General features: G+C 37.6%; 1 protein-coding gene across 6 annotated transcripts; it reads right to left on the reverse strand.

The window, feature by feature from the left end:
* Positions 1-2,060: 2,060 nt before the first annotated feature.
* On the reverse strand, positions 2,061-25,114 carry LOC114750643 (splicing factor-like protein 1). Of its 6 annotated transcripts, XM_028939242.1 has the most exons (11): positions 24,942-25,014; positions 23,770-24,093; positions 7,739-7,843; positions 7,170-7,541; positions 6,608-6,733; positions 6,457-6,505; positions 6,226-6,308; positions 4,588-4,665; positions 4,383-4,430; positions 4,113-4,241; positions 2,061-3,961 (listed from the first exon to the last, which is right to left on the reverse strand). In XM_028939242.1, exons 4-11 carry the CDS (start codon positions 7,422-7,424, stop codon positions 2,615-2,617), a joined length of 2,115 nt encoding a protein of 704 aa, XP_028795075.1. In that variant the 5' UTR covers positions 7,425-7,541; positions 7,739-7,843; positions 23,770-24,093; positions 24,942-25,014; the 3' UTR covers positions 2,061-2,614. The 6 variants fall into 6 exon arrangements, with proteins under 6 accessions (XP_028795075.1, XP_028795074.1, XP_028795076.1 ...); XM_028939241.1 differs by lacking the exon at positions 7,739-7,843; XM_028939243.1 differs by lacking the exon at positions 23,770-24,093 and having other exon boundaries at positions 24,942-25,008.

Consider the following 25,114-nt stretch of genomic DNA (forward strand, 5'->3'; position numbering starts at 1 on the left):
AAAAGATTAAAGGAATAAATTGTACAGAGCCCATAAATATGTGGAGAAAAAATGAAAGAGGATTAATACGTGAACCGTTAATGTCACTATTTTAATCTCAATGTTAGGGGTAATACTTACTAAAACACTTTTAAACTTTTGAGGTAAATTTGCAACCCAAAAAAACTTTCAAGTGCCTAGTAAGTGAAATTTTTTATGACAAATTTACATTTTATAAACCCTTGAAAGAATGCAAAAATGCATAAACCATATAGTTTATGATTAGGACCGATATGAAATACAACTCCATATAATTTTTTATATTTTTTACCGACATTTTTCTAATATTCTTTCTTTCCCCATTAAGGGAGGCAATGATTAATAAGGAAATAAATTGGCAATAAGGTAAAAACAGTTGCTTTTACCTTTGTAAAGTGACAACTTGTTTCTTTTCATTCTAAAGCTGGAATTTATATCCGTCTTCCATTAGAATGGTCTGAACCAGTTGACTGCTATGCATCTGAATAATTCCTCTTTCAAATTAGAAAATACCATTAGGCCTTAGGATTTTGCTAGAAACTTACTAGGGTCAGCTGTGAGGTAGTTTTTTTTTTTTGGGTCAAAGCTGTGAGGTAGTTATAGGCCTTTGTCTGATTCTGTTTAATTATTCTTTTTCAGAATAGTTTTTATGAAATTGTTTTTTTTTTCAGAATAAGTTTTAAGAAGAAAAAATTAAAAAAATTGCTTGGATGATTGTTCTAAAAAAATATATATTCATGAGTAAAATTATAAAACTTGCTTAAAATAATTGTTCTTAAATCAATTTCAGCATCAAGCAAACTGGAGAGTGGCGAGTTCTAATTTAAAACACGAGAGCTCTAACCATCAAGCGTTAAAAGAAGATAGAACTTCCGTTTATTATCCAATTTTATAAAACAAAAAAAAGATTTTACTGAACAAAAAAATAAAAATTGTTCTTATGTTTTTGTTTTTTGAAACAGACTATCGCTTTTTTTCTTGTTTTAGAAAACATTTAACTGAAAATTAATTATTAAACAAGATTTTTTAAAAAAACAAAAGACTGTTTTTAGCTTCTGACTGTACCATCTTAAATTCCTCAAACTGACTCTTCGAATAATAGTTGTCACTCACGAGCACGTACATGTTATTACATGTAATCAAAGTTATTTGTAATAAAGTGAAACAGCATCCAATAACTTTATCTTATTTTCTAGACACATGTATCACCCTCATCTTATTTTTTTACGTTTCCAACACCCTGATCATTTATAATATATTCAACACTTTAGACCATAAATAAGATTAGTGTGTTAAATATAACTGAAAAAATAACATCGACGTGCTGGATGCTTAGAAAAATAAGATCAAAATACCACGTGCTACTTTATCCTTCATAATAGCGAAGTGTTATTTCGCTGGAGCTTCCCCCACCTGAAATTCTTGGTGGTAGCTGTCATTCACAAGCATGTACTTATTACATATAAGCAAAGTTGTTACATATAATAGTGAAGATTCAGCGAAGTCCCCATACTGATTTTTGGATAGTAATATTCATTCTCAAGCATCTACTTGTTATTACAGGAAAGCAAAATTGTTATTCCTGATAGTGAAATTGTTATTTAGCTGTAGAATGCTACCACGTTAAAATCACTAACCTGAATTTTTTGAATCTTAGTTGTTAAGTACGTATTTTTTATTACGTGTAAACAAAGTTGTTATTTGTAATGTAGAATTTTGTTATTGAATTCAAAATTGCTACTGAATGATATTTGCCATACACAAGCATGTACTTGTGATTTCCTCTTACAGAAGCTGTAATCCTTCTTCTGTAATTATTAGTGGCCCTATAGTCAAAATACTTTTCAGGAGCGGAAAAGCTGCGGAATCATATTCCACCCACTCACCCAGAACAAACCCTTCCTTAATAATTCTCTAGTCCCCGGAGAGCTCCAGCCGTAGGCGAAATCCGACGGCCAAAATTCAGGTGTTAGTGTCGGAATTTCAGCCGTGGCAGCTCCATTTAAATAAAATAAAGGGCATTTATATAAATGTGGTGAATATTTTAATTCCATTTAACTCCTAAAGATTTTATTGGTCTTAGGCCATTTGGAAGGACTATTTTGTCTATTTGCCTATTTCAGCCGTCCTTATGTGTCATTCTCTCTACGAAATGAACATCGACAAGGAATACAAGCAGTAATGAAACGATATCCCATTATCATATCAACTAAGCACTTCGACTACTAGTTACTAGACTACAAAAAGCATGTCCTGTTGCCCATATTTTATAGTATTGAAACTGAGATCAGTATCCTGACATCTAAACCCTAATAAAAACTTAAGGTCCGCACTGTTCATTTTTCTCACTTAGCAGGATCACTTTTTTGCTGTGGAGCTGCGACAGAAGTGGGTGAAAAAGGATCATAAATCTGGTCAGAAGGATGCAGTGGTCTACCAGAAGTCGCCAAATGATTGTTGCCGAACCTCTGATTTGGAGGCAAGGGGATTTCTGGCCACCTCTGAGCAGGATGATTCTGTCGAATCTGCATGTTTCCGGCCCTTGGAGGTCCAGGACTGGGAAAATTTGCCATTTGAGGGGAAGGAAAAAAATTCCTCATGGCCATTTGTGGGGCTGCAGACCTAGGATCAGGTTGACTGGCAAATGGTAATGCAGTGGGTCTGGATGGGATTGGGAGGGAACCGGGTCCACCTCCAAAGGGACCCACATATGGAACATTTTTAGTTTGATCCACCTGGTTGTGCATTTGTGTTCTTGGAAAGATTTGATTGACGGGTTGATTAGGAACAGCAAACCCAAAGATGGTGGCCGAGGACCAGAGGATAGCTCTCTTCCACCACCCTGGGTAGCAGTGTTTGGTCTGGAAACCACTTGAAAGTCTGCATTCGGCCGCTGTGGTTGGAAAGTAAAATTTCCAGAATTTGGACCCGACAAAGGTGGCGGATTTCCGGGGTTATGATAAGTGACTCCAGAAGCAGGGCTAGGGATTCCAGACTGCTGAGATAACGGAAGTGAAGTAGGTACTCTAGGCGAAGGGAATAAACTGGATCCCGATAAATGATGTATTGATGAATAAGTTGGCCCTAGTGGCTGCATTGGTCCCAGAGAAGAGGGCAATCCAACGGGAGTCCCTGCATGATGGCGTGGAAAAGTGATAGAATGTGATGTGCTTGATACTGGTGGCTTAAATGCAACATCAGGTTGTACATGTAGAGAAACCGGTCTATGAGGAGGAACCACTTGCCCCATATTGCCAGGACGAGGAGACACTCCAGCTAGTCCAGAAGGGGCACCAACAGATGTCAGTGACCTGTCAGGTACCGGTGCAGGCAAAATACCAGGCATAGGTGGAAGCATCAAAGGCACTGATTTCTGATGTCCTACTGGTGCTGGTTGGCTTCGATTTAAGGGAAACGAAGCTGAAACATTTGTTGGAACCGAGGAAGTCTGCCTAGATACCACAGAAGGATTTCTTGGCGGACCAGTGAGTCCCACAGGACTTGTCTGGGTCATATGTGAATGCTGGAGATGTTCTCTTGCTGGTTGTGATTGCACAAGAGGTCGATTTGGAATAACTGAGTTGAATCCAGTGACAGTTGCATGTTGAGCAGCAAAATTTGAGGTGACGTTTGAAGAATTCATTGATTGCGATGGGAAATGGAGGGGCCTTGGAAGGCCTGAAGGATTTGGAGAAGCTACGTTACCAGAAGGAGCAAACGCTGGGTTTTGAGATGAAATGGCTGAAGACCATGGACCGGAGTGTTGAAAATGAGCTCCAAGCGTTTGTGCAACTCCAGCTACTGGTTGTGCCACCGCCATGGCCGGGTTTTCCATTGATACAGAAACGAGATGAGAAGGGGCATGGTTCACGTTTTCACCAGGAACATTGGTGTTGTCCACAGAAACTGACATTGCGGTTGAAGAAGCAGTAGCTAAATTCCCCTGCACAATGGACTGCAACTGTTATTCCGAGCCATAACAATCAAAATAACAGAACAATGTTGAAAAGGATAAAAAAACCATGTTAAACCATAACTAAGACAACCATAAATAGTAAATCATAAAGCTTATCATGTAAAATTGTGAAACTTACAGTAACAGAGGTGATTAGCAGTTCAATGATGGACACTGCTGCATCCACTTTTTCAAAACTATCAGCTGATACAATAACATGCATCTCTTCATAAGTGTCGTGCACATCATTTCCTGGTTTAATTTCAGCCTAAAATTGAAACAGTTAAAGCATAGGCGAAGTTCTAGTTACTTCTTATCAAGTTAAATTATACAACATCAAAATAAAATTGAAAGGATAAGTGACAAGATAATTTTTTTTTTTTTTAAATATTGTTTGGAACAAACAAACCTTCTCTCCTGCTTTGATCCCATGAACTTCAATCTTGGCCCCAGTTTCCTGCGTACAACAAAGAAGAGTAATCTTTAAATTAAAACATATATCAATTTAGTAATCTCAATCAGTAGAATATACAGCCTGCAGACTGCAGATCATTAATATTACATTTAATGCAAGGTAGCATGAATTATAAGAAAAAGGAACTTAAGGGTGTTACCTTTTCTACCCGCTTATGATTATCACCTTCAGGCCCATATATTAGGCTGATAAAATTGAATCCAGGATATTCTTTTACCTGTATAAATAATATTGCGCATAGAATCGTGAATAACTAGAGCATTAGAACTTCACACTCAGATAACTGAGACATTATCCATTTGACAAATTGCTACAGATTGTTTTCACATCAAACTAGATAAAAACATCCCATTTACATTGGATGTAAGTTTCAGAGTACAAAAAAACAAAAGGAAAGTGTAGCATGTCGCTTCAGAGAAATTTAATAAAATATCGAACAGTTCATAAATAGTAGTAGGATTCAAGTCTAAGCATGTCAAAAGTGAAAGAGATGTCATAAATAGTATCAACTCTTCAGAGCAATAATTATATCCTACCAATAATATTGCAATCATGGAGAAGGATGAAGAAGTTATAGCACCAGCATGCAAACAGCAAGCAAGATCAAGTCAATGAGCAGTCCTTGGTCTTTCAAGATATTATTATCATGCACATAATGACTAATTCTACAGTTACTGTTCCGTTTAAGAGTCCAGCTCAATCACACATACAGCCAAGTTTTCAATATCGCCTCAACTCTCGAGAATATAATAAGCAAAAACATGAACCTTCAAGAAAGCAATCATGGAATATTTATTGTAGATATGGGAAAAATGAATGCAAATAAACTTGCCTACACATCCATGGATTAAAGAATACTAGAAAATTAAGAAATACTCCTCTGGTCCTTAAGATAAGACTTAATTATCAAGTTAATTTTGATCCTAAATATAAGACCTATTTATCATATTTATCAATTTTTCCTAAATTACTCCCAGAAATACTCCCTCAATCATAATCAAGTGAGTGAGAGAGGGAGGATATTAAGAAAGATGATTATGATTTTTAGGAAAAACATTTAATATTTCTTATAATTAACTAACTTATCTAACTTCCTTAATATAATTAAATTAGTTAAATAGGTCTTATACTAAGAACCGAAAGAGTACCAAGTATTTCAAGAATAATAAAAATACTGTTTCTCATTGACCTTCATATTTCTGTCAATAAAATTGGGCAGTTTATTCAGAAGCAAATTCTTTTCTCCTTTCTTTAAATCTGAGAAGGGTGATGTTATCAATGACTTAACACTCTTCACAATACTTATAGCAGCCACAGACGACATGCATGGTTTGAAAAAGATTATAGGAACAAATTTATTATGCCATGCTTGTTACATTTAAGTTGGAGTGACAGTGCCCAAATGAAATACACCAATCCACCGATGTTTAAGCTAGACCAAAACAGTCTCATAGACATGGAAAACTATCTCTAACTAGTCGTTTTCATGAAAATCATCACATCAACTGAGACCACATGAAGTAGTAAAATAAGGCCCAAAGAACCTCTCCCTTGCCCTTAATGATCATAGATTACATAAATTCAAAAATAGAGAAATACTCAGTATCTTGGCAGATCAGTTCAAGGAAAGAGAGAATTATGCAGGCCATGCTAGGCACATAGAAGATTAAAAAAAAAAAAAATGGGAATGTATCTTTATTTTCCATCAAAAGGGCAGGGAAACAATGGCATTTAAATAGAAAGAAGATCCAACAAAATTGTTAGAATAGATACTTACAGGCAGCGGGACACTGGCTTCTTTCAGTAATGGTTTAAAATCGAGTGGAGGCTTGTAACTTGGATCTAATCTTAGTATTTCACCTGGATATTATTTAGATCAAGATTATCCTAAATGAACAGCATAGGATTCTAAGGAATATATATTTATTTAAAAACAAAAAAAAGAAACTCTTTACAAGTGCGTCTGTGTGTGCGTGTAAAGAAAAGACACATTTCAAGGAACACAAACCTATTGCTTCCCGCTTTTCATGCTCAAGCATTTCTGACTTCTTATATAGCTTATTCATATAAGAAAAAAAATACACATCAGTAACTTAAATAAGAAGTAAACAGATAGCAATAAAAATTACAAGCAGAAGAGAACATGGTCGACGTTTAACCTTGTCATCAATTTCAGTATTGGGGTAGCTATGAACTAGATCTTTAGCTCCTAATGATGAGTCTTCAGTATCTTCAACCTCTGACTTCTGTGATTTTAACTGATGTGAAATTTGATCCACACGAATCTAGAAAAAGGAGAAGCAGTGTCCTTATTGATGGTGTAAAAAGAAAAAAGGCTCAGCTGATTACTTATGCTCTCTTATTGGCTCCAACTTGTAAGGAAATTTTAAGAACTAGCAGAGGAGCATTATACATTCTACACTGAAGCATAACAATGAACACATCTGTACCAATCTTAATCAAACCTTTTCTCTTTTTAGCAAACGAAATATTTGAACTTGTGAAGATAACAAAAAGTAACTGATGTAAAGCAAATGAAGTGGTGCAGACAAAGATGTGACTTTCACTCCAATAAAATCAACAAAATGAAATCTCAACCTTTCAAAAATATTATATTAAAGAAACTAATAATGGAATATAAATAAGAAAAATGAGAAAGACCTAATGTCAAACTAAAACAGAAATAAAATAGAAGTTAATAGAAAGAATTCCTAAAAGGACCTTTAAAGCTAAAGTTCTCCCTCTTCTAACAGCAGCATCCTGTGTCAGATCAGGTCCCCATTTTGTTTTCCTATGAATTTGTTTAGAACTTTCTTCTTTGGTAGTTCCAGTGGCCCCGTGATTCTTGGCCCCCTTGAAGATTGGAACTAATGAACCAGATAATTTGTTTTTTGGAATGACAAATCCAGATTTGGCAGCAAGCATGGAAAGCCTTTGGCCACCATTAGGTGCCGCAGATGAATTGAACCCAGACATCTTTATAACATGAGGTTCAGCAGATGTTGAATCAACCTTTACATATATTGCTTTATGCAGCCACTTTGCACGTATGAGTCCAACAAGCAAACCATCGGCAACAAGGGTAAAGTCAACCTGCCATGGCAGCACATTAATTGTCACTTAGGCAAATGCAAAACAGCACCAATCTGAAAAGATGCGCCGATGAGGATTATATCCAGTAGTTCTTCCACCAAATGACTTGCAATGCAGTTTGGTAGATTGTAAAAACAAGAAAAATCTTAAAAATACTGAAGTTGGAGATTTGATATTCAAGTGAGGTTTTGGTATACCACAATTCAGCGCCATAACTTATATATGTTTGGCAACAAGCTCATCTCAGAAAAATCAACAGTTCCCCATGATCAACTTCATCCAAATTCATTTCCTAGCAATTTCTGTAAGAAAACTAGTCATTATTTTGGGGGGGGGGTTTAATGTTTGAAAACGAATGCTCATGTAAAAACGTCACATTAAACCAAAAAAAAAAAAAATTTAAATCTAAATTAAAGACCGACGATGCACAAATCAACATCATGGCTTATGCATGCATATCGTATGGATGCTAGAAAAAAATACTGACAGCAGAAAGCAGACAAACAAACAGTCACATTATCAAATCATGTCACAGCAGGCCAAAGAATTGGCACAATTATCATAAGGAATAAGAGTTTTAAAGTTCCTCTTTTCTTGTTTCATTTTAGGTGTGGCACTAAGAAGCTTACAACTAGCGTCTTTCTTAAGCAGCAAAAAGTGTAATAGTCATCGTACAAGGAAATATAAAAAATTTCATGCCTGAATAGATTTAGAAAATAATTAGCAGCAGTGACCATAAAATACAAGTTGTGATTATCCCTATTGGCTCTGGGCTTTAGCACAAATAGAGGGTACAATGGCGATGTTATTAAGTAAATAATGGAGTATTTCAATTTCTTTTAGTATCCTCATGCAGGAAATAGCCTTTCTCGCAAGAGTTTCAGAAGTTCCCTGGAAAGACGAGAGGATCTTCAAGGACCACACTGCAAAATAAGAATTTTCTGGAACTACGAGACAGGCAAGTTAAAGACTCTGATGAAGTCTTAAAGGCTTGAGTATGGCAATTGGAGATGATTAAGGGGCAAAGGTTGTGCTAGGAATCTTAGTGAGATGATTCCTCAGGCTAAACCCGAATAGGGACCTAAATGTAAATTTAAAAAGTTTTACGTTGAAAATTAAGTAGTGATGAAAGCGGGCCTAAATATTTCAAAAAAAAATTTAGAAAAATAGGAAATAAGGTTCTAAGACACATATGGGATTAAAAATAATGAAAATGCCCATTGAGCAAATTGATGAAATTCTTAGGGTTTTTTGACTAATTATGAATATTAACCGAAATTAAATTATTTAAAACACGAGAAGGCCTCAGATAATTAGAAAAAAATGGGAAATAATATTTGAGGATTTATTACAAGTTTCAAAAATGATTTTATCCCTAGAAAGCAAAGAGGTTGGCTTTAACAGAATTTAAAATCTATTTATACGCTATCCACGAAAAGTCAGAATAAACCGTCAAGAAGTTACTCTCTATCATTCCTTACTTCTCCTCTTTGGCAATTTCCCTAAAGAACTCACCTCAAACTCTTAACCTTAGTTGGACCAATCCTAGTAACCCATTACTTTCTTAGGTAGAGTTTTTTCTCATACCAAGCTTTGTTTGAACCAGTACTCCGTTTAAGCTGAGAGAGAGTAATAGACGAGGAGAAGAACTAGATACCAGGAGGGGAGATAGAATGCAAGGTCTGCGGGAAGAACCATGGGGATTGGTCATGCGTGCTAGGATAGTATGTGTTATAGATGCAGCAGCCTAAACACTTCGCTAGGGAGTACACCCGAGGTCGAAACATTTTAGACCCCAGCCTCAGGGATGAGTGTTTGCTCTCGTGCAGGAGGCTCATAAGATGCCCAAGAGAACACAAGGTATGATTTGTATTAGTAATTACCTTATGTGTTTGGTGTATGATTTGGGTGCAAGCCACATGTTTATGTGATGTGAATATATAGGGCAATTGGGTCTCACTGTGGTCCCTTGTGGTGTGAATTATTTTGTCCACTCCCTTTGAGGTTAAAGCATGTTTGAATTGCATTGTCCAATATGATCATTGTTACATTCCCCTAGCTTTGATATGCATGTCATCCCATGATATGGATGTTATTATTGAGTTTAATTGGCTGTCTTACCTGATAAACTCTTTGATTGTGAAAGGTGAGACTCCGATCCTTCCTCACAATGGAACAATCCTATGAATAGAACTAACGTTGGATGTTGTGATTAAGGATTGATAGATGTTTGGTGAAGGGTTGCCAAAGAAAATTAGAGCGCTGCCAATAATAGGCTACAAGAAGCCGTGTGAGATGGAACACCTGGGAGACAAGAAATAAGGATTTGCCCTAATCCTCAGTGGGTTATGGGACGAAAGGAAAGAGTAGTGAGGAGGTAACCTGAAAAATAGGTAGCCACGCTTGAAGTAGATGACTTTCCCGCGAGAGAAAGGAACGATTGGGTAAGTGAGCATGGTAAGACATGAGTCAAGTTAAGAGACTCCCCTAAAGTGTAACGGTTGAGTAAAGTCATATAGACAGGGGTATGAGTTTGGACTCGAGTTAGGAAGCAGTACGACAGCCTAAGCCTCACGCAATGATGAGTTAGACGCCTGACCAAGATACCACATAGTAGAGAAAATTAAATGAATTGTGCCCGTTGTGTGATGTGACTTGAGTATGATGACCAGCGAACAGTAACCCTAAACAAATTGTAAATTTTCAATCCATGAGCTTGTTTAGTGATCTACTTGAACCGTAACGCTTCTAAATACGTACTACAGGGAGTTTAAGGAACGATATTTCAATCCTTCTCCAAAACACATGCTCTTCCTTCACAATAATAAGATTTCTTTTTTATTAGAAAACTGCACGTTGAAGGTTACGGAATTTCACCTCGCACAATCATTTTAAAAATATGTGTGCGTGTATTACTTTCAACCTCATGTCAATCACCACCACCATAACCAACACTATCACCATTACTGCCTCTATCTCCACCACAACCTCCCCCGTCGCACGTTGGTGTAGTGCCCTCCTTGCAAAACCACCATTATAACATTAATGTTCTTACTACTACCCCAACCTTAATAATTACAACTGTCACAACCATCGCAAACATTCCAACCAATTCACCAAACATGGTATTATTTTTATATGATAAACAAAATAATTATGTTATCTTTCATTGCCAAGTACAGCCTATACTTCACACAAGTGTCATAAGATTGACTAAATTCAGTTGACCTTGCTTCTTTTTCCTTGACTTGAAGTTCACCTTGCTTTAAGTCACGTCACATACAAAACCCTTGTTTTGAAAGATGATTGTTCTATTTTCTGCAAAAGAATGCCACAGCATCTTGCACATCTTCAATAAATTTGTGGATGAGAAAAGTTCCTCCAATTTCAATGATCATGAAGCTCACTAAGCATAATGCCTATGACTCTGCTCTCCATGTTTTGTATTTTGTACAAACTCTCTTGTAATGTTTTCCTTTTTTCCTTTTCCAATTATGAACATCGAGGCTCCTAGGGACCACTAAAACTATTTCCATTGAATCTATAACTATTAATCCTCAATGGAATATTTATAACGGTCATAAAGCCAAAAATTGACCTGTTGTGAGCAACAAGATGATGTTTGGTTGGGACATATTGGAGAACCCTGATTCGAAGTCTTGGGCATTTATTTGTAGAACTCTCATAAGGCTGAAGGTAATCATTAGAATGGAGTAGGCCTTAAGGGCTCTGACATCCTAAAGAAGCTAGATTTTCTATGCCTTGATGTTCTACATTATTCCTTTGAAACCACTGTATATAGATAAGCCAAAATCCAGGCAATCAAATTCCAATAATCAAATTCTCATAGGGATGGATATAAATTAGATAAAGCTATCAAAATTCTAAGGAAAAAAGATTTGAGAATAGCTGAAACACAATCCGAATTATGCATCATATTACACACATGCACATGACGTTAAACAAAAAGATTCAACCTTTAGATTTCCAAATGAGTTTTAGAAGGAAAAAAAAGTTAAATTTAGGAGAATACATGAAAAGGGAAAGGATGCTTTCAGAATTTTGACTTCCTATTTTGGATAAAGAGATAGAAAATTAGGGTGACTGTAGGGTGACTATGGTCAAAGGCCCTAAAAGGGTTAATTTGGGGAGTGCAAAAGTCATTTTTTAGTTTTGCAAATTAGTCCCTTTGGCTCAGCAGGACGAGTGGAGAATTTTGAATTGAACTTGGCCCTTGGGGAAGGAGAGCCAACCTCTTGAAAGATTGGCAACCTTGTTCTGTTTTAGAGTGTGTAGTGCCATTGTATTGTGGTCAGTGTTCTGTTTTTTTTTTTTGGTTTGTAGCTGTTAGTTAATTGTTGTTTGTGTATTTGAGTGTAAGAGAGTGATGTGTGTGTCTTAAATCACCCTACCCCTTGTAATCTGATATAGTTATGCAGTAATATTATAATCAGTTTGATGGTATTTGAACGCCGAAATTACTTGCTTTCATTCAACTAGAGTAGTCGATACATATAGGAGAAGAAGATACGACAATCCCGCAATATAATCTTATCTAAATCAATCCTAAAATCTATCCATAACAAATCTGGAAGAAATCATTTAAATTCCTAAAACAGAAAACTAATGCTAAGTAAAAGAATCGGAATTAATTCTAATGAAGTAGGATCATCTCCGGTTTGGGCCTAATGAGAATGAGCCCACTTTCAACACTCCCCCTCAAGCTGGCGAATAGATGTTGATCATTCCCAGCTTGTCTGTAAGCTCTTCGAACTTGGCCTTGACCAATGGTTTGGTCATCATGTCTGCAACTTGTCTTCCTGTGGAGATGTAAGCCAGATCAACCACTTTGGCCTCTATTTTTTCTTTGATAAAGTGACGATCAATTTCTACATGCTTCATACGATCATGTTGAACAGGATTGTTGGCAATTTTTAGGGCTGCCAAGCTGTCGCACCACATCTGAACTGGTGTATTCACTTCAATGCCTAGTTCTCGTAGTAGGCTAACAATCCATATCCCCTCACAAATTCCTAGAGCCAAAGCTCTAAATTCTGATTCTGCTGAGCTCCTTGATACAACTGGCTGTTTCTTGCTTCTCCAAGTAACAAGGTTTCCCCAGACGAATGTACAGTAACCAGTAGTGGAACGTCTGTCATTAACTGCTCCTGCCCAGTCGGCATCAGTGTACACTTCTATGTTTCTACTATCTTCTATGTCAGGTGCCCTCTTGTTTGCATCAGTATATATCTCAACTCCCTTCTGATCTCCCTTTGAGAAGAAGAGACCCTTACCTGGAGTTCTCTTGAGATATCTGAGAATTCGCTCAACCGCCTCCATATGTTCCTTTTGGGGATTACTTGCAAATTGACTCACAAACCCAACTGCAAATGATATGTCTGGTCTTGTGTGGGATAGATATATTAATTTTCCAACCAACCTCTGGTACCTTTCTTTGTTCACTGTTTTTCCGTCTGGCTTTATTTCTAGTTTGCAATTCTGTTCCATGGGAGTTTCTGCTGGTTTTGCTCCTAACATCCCGGTTTCCTTGAGAAGATCTAGCGTGTATTTCCTTTGAGACAGGTTGATGCCTTTCTGTGATCTGGCAACCTCCAATCCTAGGAAGTACCTTAGGCAGCCCAGATCTTTTACTTCAAATTCTGAGGCTAATTTCTTCTTCAATGCTGCGATTTCATTATCATCATTCCCTGTTAACACAATATCATCCACGTAGACAATTAACACAGTTATTTTATGATCAATGCATTTGACAAATAGTGTGTGGTCTGTTTGGCACTGTTTGTAGCCAAATCCAGTGACTGCCCGCATGAACCTTCCAAACCACGCTCTTGGTGATTGTTTAAGTCCGTATAGAGACTTGCATAGCCTACATACTTTCCCTTCATTTATTGATTCTCTAAGCCCAAGAGGTATTTCCATGTATACTTCCTCTTCCAGGTCGCCATTCAAAAAGGCATTTTTTATATCCAATTGATATAATGGCCAATCCAAGTTTGTGGCTAGTGAGAGCAAAACGTTGATAGTGTTGAATTTGGCCACTGGTGCAAAGGTTTCTTGGTAATCTATACCATATGTTTGGGTGAAGCCTTTTGCTACCAATCTGGCTTTGTATTTGTTGGTACTTCCATCGGGATTATACTTCTTAGTAAATACCCATTTACTTCCTACCACGGTTTTCCCTCGAGGCAAATCAACAATATCCCAAGTTCTATTTTTAATCAGGGCCCTTAGTTCTTCCTCAATCGCCAGTTTCCAATTATGGTCAGCTATCGCCTCATTAAATGTTCCTGGGATCTCTTCTCTGTCTATATTGACAACAAAGGTTTTGAATTGAGAGGTGAGTTTGTCATAAGAAACATACCTACTTATCGGGTATCGTGTACAGCTCCTTTTTCCCTTTCTGAGAGCTATGGGCCATTGGAGATCTGCAGGATTAACCTCAGTTATGGATTCATGACTTGGCCTTGGAACATTAATGGGGTCTTCACCGGTAGCTGCCTGTTCTTCCTGATTTCCCTGTATCTCAGTTATTACTGGCTCAAAGGAAGACTCAGTATGATTAGGAAGAGGAGAAGTAGGTCTGGTTGTGGTCTCAGGTTGGGATTCTGGTGTGTTGGAGGTAGTTTCTGGTGTGTTGGGTGTGATTTCTGTGGCTAGAGAGGGAGTAACTTCAGGATCAAGAAAGGTGACATCTAGTGATGTTTGGTCATCTAGAGACGTTTGGGTGTTATTGGTCGGATTGCTACTTAGCTGTTCAGATTGTTGATTTATCCAGATTGGCCATTCACTACCTCTCTCCCCCTGAATGGGTAATTTGGGATAGAAAGGTAGGTTTTCAAAAAATTTAACATTCATAGTGATATACACTCGCTTTGTGCTAGGAGAATAACACTTGTAACCCTTTTGAGTAGGCGAGTACCCTAGAAATATACATTTAATTGATCTAGACTCAAGTTTTCCTTTGTCACCATCAAACACGAATGTTGTACACCCAAAAACACGTGGAGGAAGAGAATGAATGAGATAAGAGTGCGGATAAGTTTTCAAGAATTTTTGAATCGGAGTCTGAAATTCTAAAGTTTTTGATGGCATACGATTGATCAAATATGCAGCAGTAAGCACAGCATCTCCCCAATAAAAATTTGGGACATTTTGACCCAGTAATAGAGATCTAGTTACTTCTAAAAGATGTCGATTTTTGCGTTCAGCTACTCCATTTTGTTGGGGTGTATTGGCACAGGACGTTTGATGGAGAATGCCTTTTTCAGTAAAAAAGGTTGTGAGGTGAGAGTTAACAAATTCCTTTCCATTATCACTCCGAAAAATCTTAATTGAAGCCCGGAATTGATTTTGGATAAAGGTATAAAAATTTTTAAAAATAGAGAATACCTCAGATTTTTCTTTCATCAAAAATAGCCATGTTAAGCGAGTATGATCATCTATAAATGTTACAAACCATCTGGCCTTAGAAGTAGTAGCAACCCGAGAAGGACCCCAAACATCACTATGAATAAGGGCAAAAGGTTGTGTAGGTGTGTAGGCATGAGATGGGTAAGAAGTACGAGTTTGTTTGGCTAGTTGACAAGTTTCGCAATAAAACTGAAAATTCCTTTTATTTACAGAATTTGGAAACAGTATTTTCATGTAATCAATACTTGGGTGTCCAAGTCTAACATGCCATAACATAAAGTCTTCTTTAGAGGAAAAACTAGAGTTTTGGGAAGTAGATGCAGCCACATATCTCTTAGTTGTAGCTCCTTCAAGGTAGTACAGCCCATTGTGTTCCTTAGCTTTGCCAATCATCCTCTCCAAGATTAAGCCCTGAAAATCACAGTGAAGTTTATCAAAGATAATGAGACAATTTAGTTCATGGGTTGCACAATTTACAGATAGCAAGTTGCAAGGGATTTCTGGAACATAAAGGACATTTTTTAGTACTATAGTGTCTGAAATAGTAACGGTTCCTGACCCTTTAACCTTAGCATATGTATTGTTAGCAACTTGAACTCGAGTATGTTCAGAATATGGCGTAAATTCAGAAAAAAATTCCCTGAACCCGGTAATATGATCAGTGGCACCTGAATCAATAATCCATATATTTTTGGATCCGGTTACAGTGCTTAGTGCAGCGAGTAAAATCGTACCTGAATGTGCTAAGGTAACAGAGGGGGTAGATTTCTCATTATTTTTCTCACCAGAATATTTGTCCAGAATCTGTCTAAGCAACGTGAGTTCATCAACACTTAGATTCCCATTGTCAGAATTCACTGTAAGCAGACTTTTACCATCTCCTCTGTTTCGTTGCTTTAAGTGTGCTGGCTTTCCATGAATTTTCCAGCAAGTGTCCCGAGTATGCCCATTTTTATTACAGTGATCACATCTCAAGAAAGGCTTCCTCCCCTTCTGGTCACCTCCCTGGTTACTTCGTGTGACCATAGCTGATCCCTCTGTCGCTGGTGCAAGGGAAAGAGATTGAAAAGGAGAGGTGATACCAGAGGTGATGTGAATGAGTTCTTTTCGGCTCTCCTCATATCTAACCATACTGAAGATTTCTTCAAGGGATGGGAGTGGTTGCATTCCCATTATGCGTCCTCTAACATCCTCAAATGTGTCGTTGAGACCGAGAAGAAAGTCAAACCATCGTTCTCGTTCTATTATCTTTTTGAAGTTTATTCTATCAGATTGGCACGCCCAATGACATACCTCATATAAATCGAGTTGCTGCCATAACTTCATTAGTGCACTGAAATATTGGGTCACCGTCTTTTCCCCCTGTGTGAGAGACCGCAGCATTCGTTTAACTTGGAGGAGTGCCGCGGTGTTGTCTTTAGCAGAGAAGGTGCTCTTAGCCGATTCCCATATTTCTCGAGCAGAGTTGGCCAGGAGATAATTTTCGCTGATCTTGGTATTCATGGAATGAATTAACCATGTCATCACCAGGTTATTTTCGGCGCACTAGGCTGCATACTTCGGGTCGTCCGGTTCTGGTGGTTTCGGGTCCCATGTCAGATAATGTTCCTTGTTTCGTCCTCTTATGAACATCAAAACATTCCTGGACCATTGTAGATAATTTTTGCCATTTAATCGGTGGGTAATCATCGTCTGCGAGAAGGAGTCGGCAGCTGGAATTATTCCCGTCGTGTTCGACGCTCCAGTTTGAGTGCTTCCTCCGGAGTCGGCCATCGCGTGGGGTTCTCCTGCAGCTCTCGACGAATTCTGGGTAGAGTCGCTGCCGGTGGTGAAGGTTCGTGGCGGTCCGATCACTGCGTCTCTGAAGGATCGGGCCATCGCTCTGATACCATGATGGTATTTGAACGCCGAAATTACTTGCTTTCATTCAACTAGAGTAGTCGATACATATAGGAGAAGAAGATACGATAATCCCGCAATATAATCTTATCTAAATCAATCCTAAAATCTATCCATAACAAATCTGGAAGAAATCATTTAAATTCCTAAAACAGAAAACTAATGCTAAGTAAAAGAATCGGAATTAATTCTAATGAAGTAGGATCATCTCCGGTTTGGGCCTAATGAGAATGAGCCCACTTTCAACACAGTTTCATTTATTCCAGTCTTTATTATCTATTTCTAGCTTTTAAGTCCTATTACAATAGAAGATCCTATCATACTCCTATGATATTGAGCGACAAATTTGGTGTCACTTAAGATAGTCCAATCGTTGATAAGGAAAGATATCAATGTCTGGTTGGCAAATGTACCTAGCACTCACACAAGACTTGATATAGCCTATGCAGTAAGTGTGGTGAGTCAATTCTCCAACCAAATTGTGGCAAAGTGGGCCTGCTGCCTAAAGGCCCAAAAACCAAATGCTTAACCTAATTTCCTATGTTTTTATTATAGAGAATATTTTGTAATAAATAGCAACGGTCATATTAGAGAAAAATCTGGTCATTATTAGTGTTCCATGATTTTAGGAGGAATAGAATCAAATCTGTATTAATTAGGAGGTATAGGATCAGATTTGTATTAATTGGGTTGATTCCTATTTCCTTTATATATCATATAATCAGATCCTAAGTGAATATACAGAGAATTACTATTCAGAAACTTTCATGGTATCAGAGCCATGAGAAAGAAAAGCCCTCTCACTGTCTTTCAAGGCTGCACTGCAGGAGCCACGTAGTTTTATTGCCGATGGCAGTAATCTACCTCCTTCAAGGCAAGGTTCGGCTTCACAAGGTGGCGGAACAGCTAGGAGTACACCGCCATTAGGTTTGCAGTTGGATGCCTTCTCTCAAATGCCTATTACCCATCATCAAAATGGGAACAATTACCTTCAATGGTCTTGCTATGTTCTCATGTTTGTTCGTGGTCACAACAAGGAGAAATATCTCACAAGATCTCCACCACCACCAGTTGCTATTGATCCACAATTTCCTTCATGGTGTGTAGAAAATATCTAGTAATGGCATGGCTTGTCAACTCCATGACAGTCGAGATTGGAAAAAACTATCTCCTTGCTACAACAGCCAAAGAAATTTGGGATTCTGCAAAGGCCACTTATTTTGTTACAAAAAATACAGCTGCTCTATTTCAAGTCAAACGCTTACTTCATGATCTGGTTAAAGGTGAACAATTTGTAACTCAATATTACACAGCATTAATGAAACTTTGGCAACAAATAGACCTCTATGAGGTCCATGAATGGTCTAATCTCACAGATGCCATGTATTACAAAAGGTTAGCGGATCAGGAACAGTGCTACAAGTTTCTACTCGAACTAGATGGTTCCTTTGAAGATGTGAGGGGACGAATTATGAGTCTTTAAACCCTTCCCTCACTTATAGAAGCTTTCAATACTGTCAAGTTTGAAGAAAGTAGGAAGGTATTGACTAATTCCTCTTCTCTTTCTTCCACACATTCTAATGATTCATCTGCTCTTGCTGTCCAGGGCCCCCAAGGGGACACTAAAAACAAAAAGTCCAGCAAATGGTGTGACTATTGTCAAAAGAATGGACACACGGAAGAAGTATGTTGGAAGCTTCATGGAAAACCTCCAAACAGCAAGTAGAAAGGCAAAATAGAAAGCAAGGGCTTAATGGTGGGTTCCTCTTCTGCTGATAGCGGTCTCTTAAGCCATGATGAGCTGCTACTTCTTTGAAAGTTGCTGGACAAGCACTCTACTGCCTCTACAAGTGAGAACCCTACACTCTCTGTTACTCTAGCCCGTGTAGGTACTATCCTAACTCATGCTCTTAGTAGTGTGACTCCATCTAAGAATTTATGGATAATTGACTCCGGTGCCACTGATCATATCACTCGATTTAAAGAGGTCTTTTCTGATTTCAGTCCTTTTTCTGAACATAATACTGTAGAGGTTGCTAATGGGCAGTTTTCCAAGGTTCTAGGTTCTGGAACTGTTATTATCTCTGAACATATTACACTGAAAAATGTCCTATACATCCTTGAAATTAAGTGCAGCCTGTTGTCAGTAAAACAAGTTGCTGATCAATTGCATTACCTTGTTACTTTTGATAATATTAGTTGTGTTTTTCAGGACTTGGCATTGGGGAAGATGATTGGTGCTGCTAAAGTCTGGAATGGACTTTATTATATCCAAGGATCTTCACTAAAAGTTTCTATTTCTTGCTCTATTTCATCTACTATGCCAACTAATGAAATAATGTTATGGCATTCTAGGTTAGGCCACCCCAGTCCTAGTTATATGCAAGTTTTATTTCCTTCTATCAATAATAAATCTGTTGTTGATTTTCGTTGTGAAATATGCCATTTTGCAAAACAAATTAGACACTCTTATCCTCCACAACCCTATACCCCCTCTCACCCTTTTTCCCTTATTCATAGTGATGTTTTGGGGCCATCTAAATTTGAAACCAATTCTAAAGCCTGCTGGTTTGTAACTTTTATAGATGATCATACAAGATTGACTTGGGTTTTTCTAATTACAAACAAGTCAGAAGTGTTTTCTGTTTTTCAAAATTTTTATGCTTTTATCAAAAATCAATTCCAGACTTCAATTAAAATTCTTCGCACTGATAATGGGAAAGAATATTTAAATTCATCTTTTAAAAAATTTTTAACCACCAATGGCATTCATCACCAGACCTCCTATGTCTGTTCTCCCCAATAGAATAGAGTTTCTAAAAGAAAAAACAAACATCTGTTAGAAGTTGCTAGAGCCCTTACGATAGGGGGCAATATTCCTAACCAATTTTGGCGGGATGCTATACTTACCACTGCTCACTTGATAAATCGAATGCCTTCACAAGTACTACACTTCCAGACCCCTTTACAAAAATTTCTTGACACTTTTCCAAACTCTTCCCTTGTAACTTCTCTTCCCAAGAGGGTTTTTGGGTGTACTGCTTTTGTTTATAATGAACACACAGCATCAAAACTACCCCAACACACAACATCGAAACTACCCCAAACAGATCTGTCTATCAAGATACAAACCCTTTTGAGCCTCTAAACTCTCTCTGTGACCAGCCTATGGTTGAAACTATGGAAAACCAACTTATTAATACCACAGAACAGCAACGTGACTCTACATCCATGCAGTAATATGACTTTGCACTTGAAATGGGTTCTGAAGAACTTCATTGGCCTATTGCCCTAAGGGAAGGAAAAAGGAGCTGCACTCAACATCCTATCAGTAAGCATGTCTCATACAGTAAGCTCTCACCCCACCTAAAAACTTTTGTAGCAAATGTAGAAAGTGTGAAAATCCCTAAAAGTTTTAATGAGGCTGTTACAGATCTACATTGGAAACAAGCTATTGAAGAAGAATTGAGAGCTTTACAAAAGAATGGAACTTGGAAAATTACAAATCTTCCTAAAGATAAATCAATGGTGAGTAGTAAATGGGTATTCACAGTAAAATATAACCCCAATGGAAGTATAAACAAATATAAGGCACATTTGGTTGCTAGAGGGCTTACTCAAACTTATGGCATAGATTACCAAGAGACTTTCACCCCTGTAGCTAAACTTAATACTATAAATGTTCTCTTATCTCTTGCTGCAAATTTAGATTGGTCTTTACACCAACTTGATGTTAAAAATGCTTTCCTTAATGGGGATTTAGAAGAAGTTTACATGGAGATTCCTTTGGGAATGAGAAACTCAAACAATTTTGGGAAGGTGTGTAGGCTACACAAATCTTTGTACGGGCTGAAATAGTCTCCAAGGGCTTGGTTTGAGAGGTTCTCTCGAGCCATCAAAGGGTTAGGCTATAAACAATGTCAAGCCGATGATACCCTATTTGTTAAACACCATCATGAAAAAATAACTATACTTATTGTTTATGTTGATGATATAGTTTTGACAGGGAATGATGAACAAGAAATCACAAAGCTAAAAAGAGACTTGGCAACAGAATTTGAAATCAAAGATCTTGGCCCACTAAGGTATTTTCTAGGCATAGAGGTGGCGCGAACTCATGAAGGGATAAGTGTATCACAACGTAAGTATACACTTGACCTCCTAAAAGAAACAGGGATGTTGGGAACTTCACCTGCTCACACTCCAATGGAGCTTAACCAAAAGCTAACAATTAAGTCAGATGGAAAGGTAGTAAACAAGGAGCGATATCAAAGGCTAGTGGAGAAACTTATTTACCTATCCCACACAAGACCTGACATATGCTTTCCAGTTAGTGTGGTGAGCCAATTCTCAAATAGTCCTCAAAAGGAACACATGACAGCAGTCTACAGAATACTGAGGTACCTGAAGAAGACCCTAGGACAAGGGTTGTTCTTTGCAAAGGGAACATCTAAAGAAATTGAACTATTCACTGATGCCGACTGGGCAGGATCAAAAAGAGATAGACGGTCTACTACTGGTTATTGCTCTTATGTGTGGGGAAATTTAGTTACTTGGAGGAGTAAGAAACAACCAGTGGTATCAAGGAGCTCAGCCGAATCAGGATATAAGGCCTTGGCCTTAGGTATTTGTGAGGGGATATGGCTTGTGAGACTCTTAAAAGAGCTTGAAATTGAGGTTAACACTCCAATGAAAGTTTGGTGTGATTATGTGTCAGCAATCAAGATTGCTAATAATCCAGTGCCTCATGATCGCACAAAACATGTGGAAATCGATCGTCACTTCAATAAAGAAAAGATAGATGGTAAGGTGATTGATCTGGCTTACATTCTCTCAAGAAATTAGATTGCAGACGTGATGACAAAGTCACTAACTCAAGAAAAATTTGAAGGTTTCAGAAGCAAGCTAGGAATGATTAACATCTACTCGCCAACTTGAGGGGGACTGTGGGAAAGTGGGCCTGCTGCCTAAAGGCCCAAAAACCAAATGCTTAACCTAATTTCCTATGTTTTTATTGCAGAGAATATTTTGTAATAAATAGCAACGGTCAGATTAGAGAAAAATCTGGTCATTATTAGTGTTCCATGATTTTAGGAGGAATAGAATCAAATCTATATTAATTAGGAGGTATAGGATCAGATCTGTATTAATTGGGTTGATTCCTATTTCCCTTATATATCATGTAATCAGATCCTAAGTGAATATACAGAGAATTACTATTCAAAAACTTTCACAAACAAATAAAGAACACATCACAGCAATTTTCAAGATTTTGCAATACTTGAAATTTACACCTAGCAAGGGACTCTACTTCTGAAAGGAAGCCCACACCATTTGGGCAAGTTCTACCATGGACAGATGATCCACCACAGGTTATTGCACATTTGTATGAGGAGATTTGATTACTTGGAAGAGTAAGAAGCAACCAGTAGCCTCTTGCAGTAGTGCAGAAGCATAATTTAGAGCTTTAGCTCTAGGCTTGTATGAAGGCTTGTGGTTTAAAAGACTCTTGAAGGAGTTAAATATGAGTTATGACTGAAAAATGAAGGCTTTATGTGGTAATATGGCAACAATCAGAATTTTAAAGAATCTTATTCACCATAATAGGATGAAGCATGTTGAAATCAATTGCCATTTGATAAATGAGAAGATGGAAAAAAATTGTGGAAGTGAAGTATATGCCTACAAGACAACAATTAGCACATATACTCAACAAATCAATGGTCAACCCAGTTTGAAGACTTAACCGGTAAGCTGGGAATGATGAATATCAATTCTTAGCTTGAGGGGGAGTGTTAGAGAGGCACCGGCCTAATGAGCCCAGCCCATATAAATAAGTTAGTCAAGTGCACTTTATTCAATTCATCTCCGATTGTATTGTATTATACTTTTGTTTAGGGGAATAGAATCTGATCCTATTTATTTTTAGGATTCGATTAGGATATGATTTGAGTAGATTCGGCTGCTTAACTGTAGCACTAGGCTCTCCTGCATATACAGCATTCTTTTGTCAATAAAGGAAGCAAGCCACGTCACTATTTCACACAGCAAATAACACAATCCAAGAACACGAATTGAAAAAATAATTACAATCCCCAGAGAAAAGCATTGACAAGAAATAAGGAAAAAATGAATTTACTTTTGTTATATTTTTTATTAGCAAGTTTCTTCCTTGATCAAGGAAACCTTCTGCATAATTGGGAGTAAGTTTGTGTAAAAATGTCAACTTGTGCAAGCAGTTTTACTTCTACAAGTAGGCTTACTTCTTGGTTAAGAAAACCTAAGGTAGTCACTTGTAGACACATGTTGTGGATGATAATGAAATAGATTTCACAATGGCTTAGCTATTCTTTATCTTCCTTGAGTTCTTCATATTCACCCTCCTTCTAGTCTTATCCCCCCTTCATTTCTCTGCTTAAGCCCCCTCTTAAGCTCTGTCTCTCCTCCCCCATCATCACTGTTCCGTCTTCCCCTATCTCCTCCTCTCTGTTTCTGTAACTCTCCCCCAAATTCACATCTGTTTGCATTAGAGTAAGTGTGTGAGAGTGTGTGTTGCATCAAGTATCCAACCAAGCCAAGTTACTTTAACTTATGATAGAAAGCCACCCTAAATCTTCAACATCATAATGAAAGCCATATCAAAGGTCTGCATGCAAAAACTAAATATTTCTTTTCCAAAAGGTAAAATTGTATAGTTGTCAAATGTCAAAATAACACCGAAAAATGCAAAAAGGAGTAAAATCCTACTCCACTTTCTTCAATTCCCCCACACCACATCTAAAAGGGCAGCATAAACCAACAACCAAAAATCTACCTATTACGCATGCTGTTAAACAAGAAGAAAGTTGATTGCACCAAAAAATAAAGGAGTATTAAAAAAACAATAACAGCAATCTACCTTTTACAAAAATTGAGGACCCCAAAAATGGCAAGGGTGTCAATTGTCTCCCATGAATACAACTTCAAATAGAAGCTCATAATAGTGAAATTCATATTCATACTGAATCTCCAGCAGATAATATTCCACTCCACCCCCATCACTATAATCATGAAATAAAAGATAGAAGAAGGCGTCCTTAACATCAACCATCCCATCCGCAATGGACAAAACGAACAGGTTGTTCCAATGACAAGCTCTCCTTCATCATTCAAAATACCAATATTTGGCTGTTTGAGTTTAACAATCAGATAAAGAGAAGACACGGCCTCCAATAAAACATGTCTGCCAAGATAGTCAGAGATTGAAGTTTGATTTGGTTTAGTTCCCCATCGACAAAAATCAAATCATTAAACCAAAAGATCCTTGATTACAAGCAACACAGCCTTTAATATCAATGCCTAAGAAATCAAAATAAAAAAAGTGTGCTCTATAAGCCGTATGAAGTATGATACTACTCAGATACACATTTATTCAAGCCAATAATGATTAATTTGAATAAATTTCAGAAACATCTAGTTCAAAGTCATTTATAGGCAAACACAACACTTAATATTCAATAAAAATAGCAGATAGGAAGAGAGAAAACTTGAGCATGAATGCTAGCAATTGTAGCAAGCGAAAATAAATTAAGAACACAAGGATGGGAATCCAAGAACACGAAGTCTAAAAGTAGGCAGACCTATATTACACTCAGCAGCGCCAACTGCCGACACTGAAATCTTTAAATATATATGGTTGATATAATGCCCTTTTACTTTTTGTTCCAGATACTTTGACACAACTGGGGCCAAGTCATTTACAATACCACAACATAATGCCAATACACAACAAACCCAACATTGCACAACAACACAATCCAAAGCAAACAAATCACTAGAAATGAAAGTGCAGATGGCAGAAGTATAAGACCCAATTAGACGCCATTCAATCAAGCATTAGTAGCGGGAAAAAAAAACTAAACTCAATCTGTAGATATTCCCAAATTCAAAAGTGTCAATATTAAAACCATGACACAACCAGATTCAAAGCCAAATTAATATGAAATAAAAAACAACCAAGCAGGCAACAAATGGCGCGAGGAACAAATTGAAATCTAGATTCAGAGCCAGATTTGAACAGATCAATCTCACCGGATTTTGGGAGTAGACAAAGCCGGGGCTACGAACCTTCTTCCTCACTTGCTCGAGAACAACCATACAAGGCTGACAACGGAGGACAGCGTCCAGCTGCGTGTGGAATGCTGGTTCGCGGACGAAGAAAAATGTATCCGCTTCGCCTCCTCTTTGCGATGTATTGTCGGGTT

The sequence above is a fragment of the Neltuma alba genome, unplaced genomic scaffold, assembly GCF_004799145.2.
Source record: "Neltuma alba isolate B1F8T4 unplaced genomic scaffold, ASM479914v2 tig00006594_pilon, whole genome shotgun sequence".
In the NCBI taxonomy this organism is placed as follows: Eukaryota; Viridiplantae; Streptophyta; class Magnoliopsida; order Fabales; family Fabaceae; genus Neltuma; species Neltuma alba.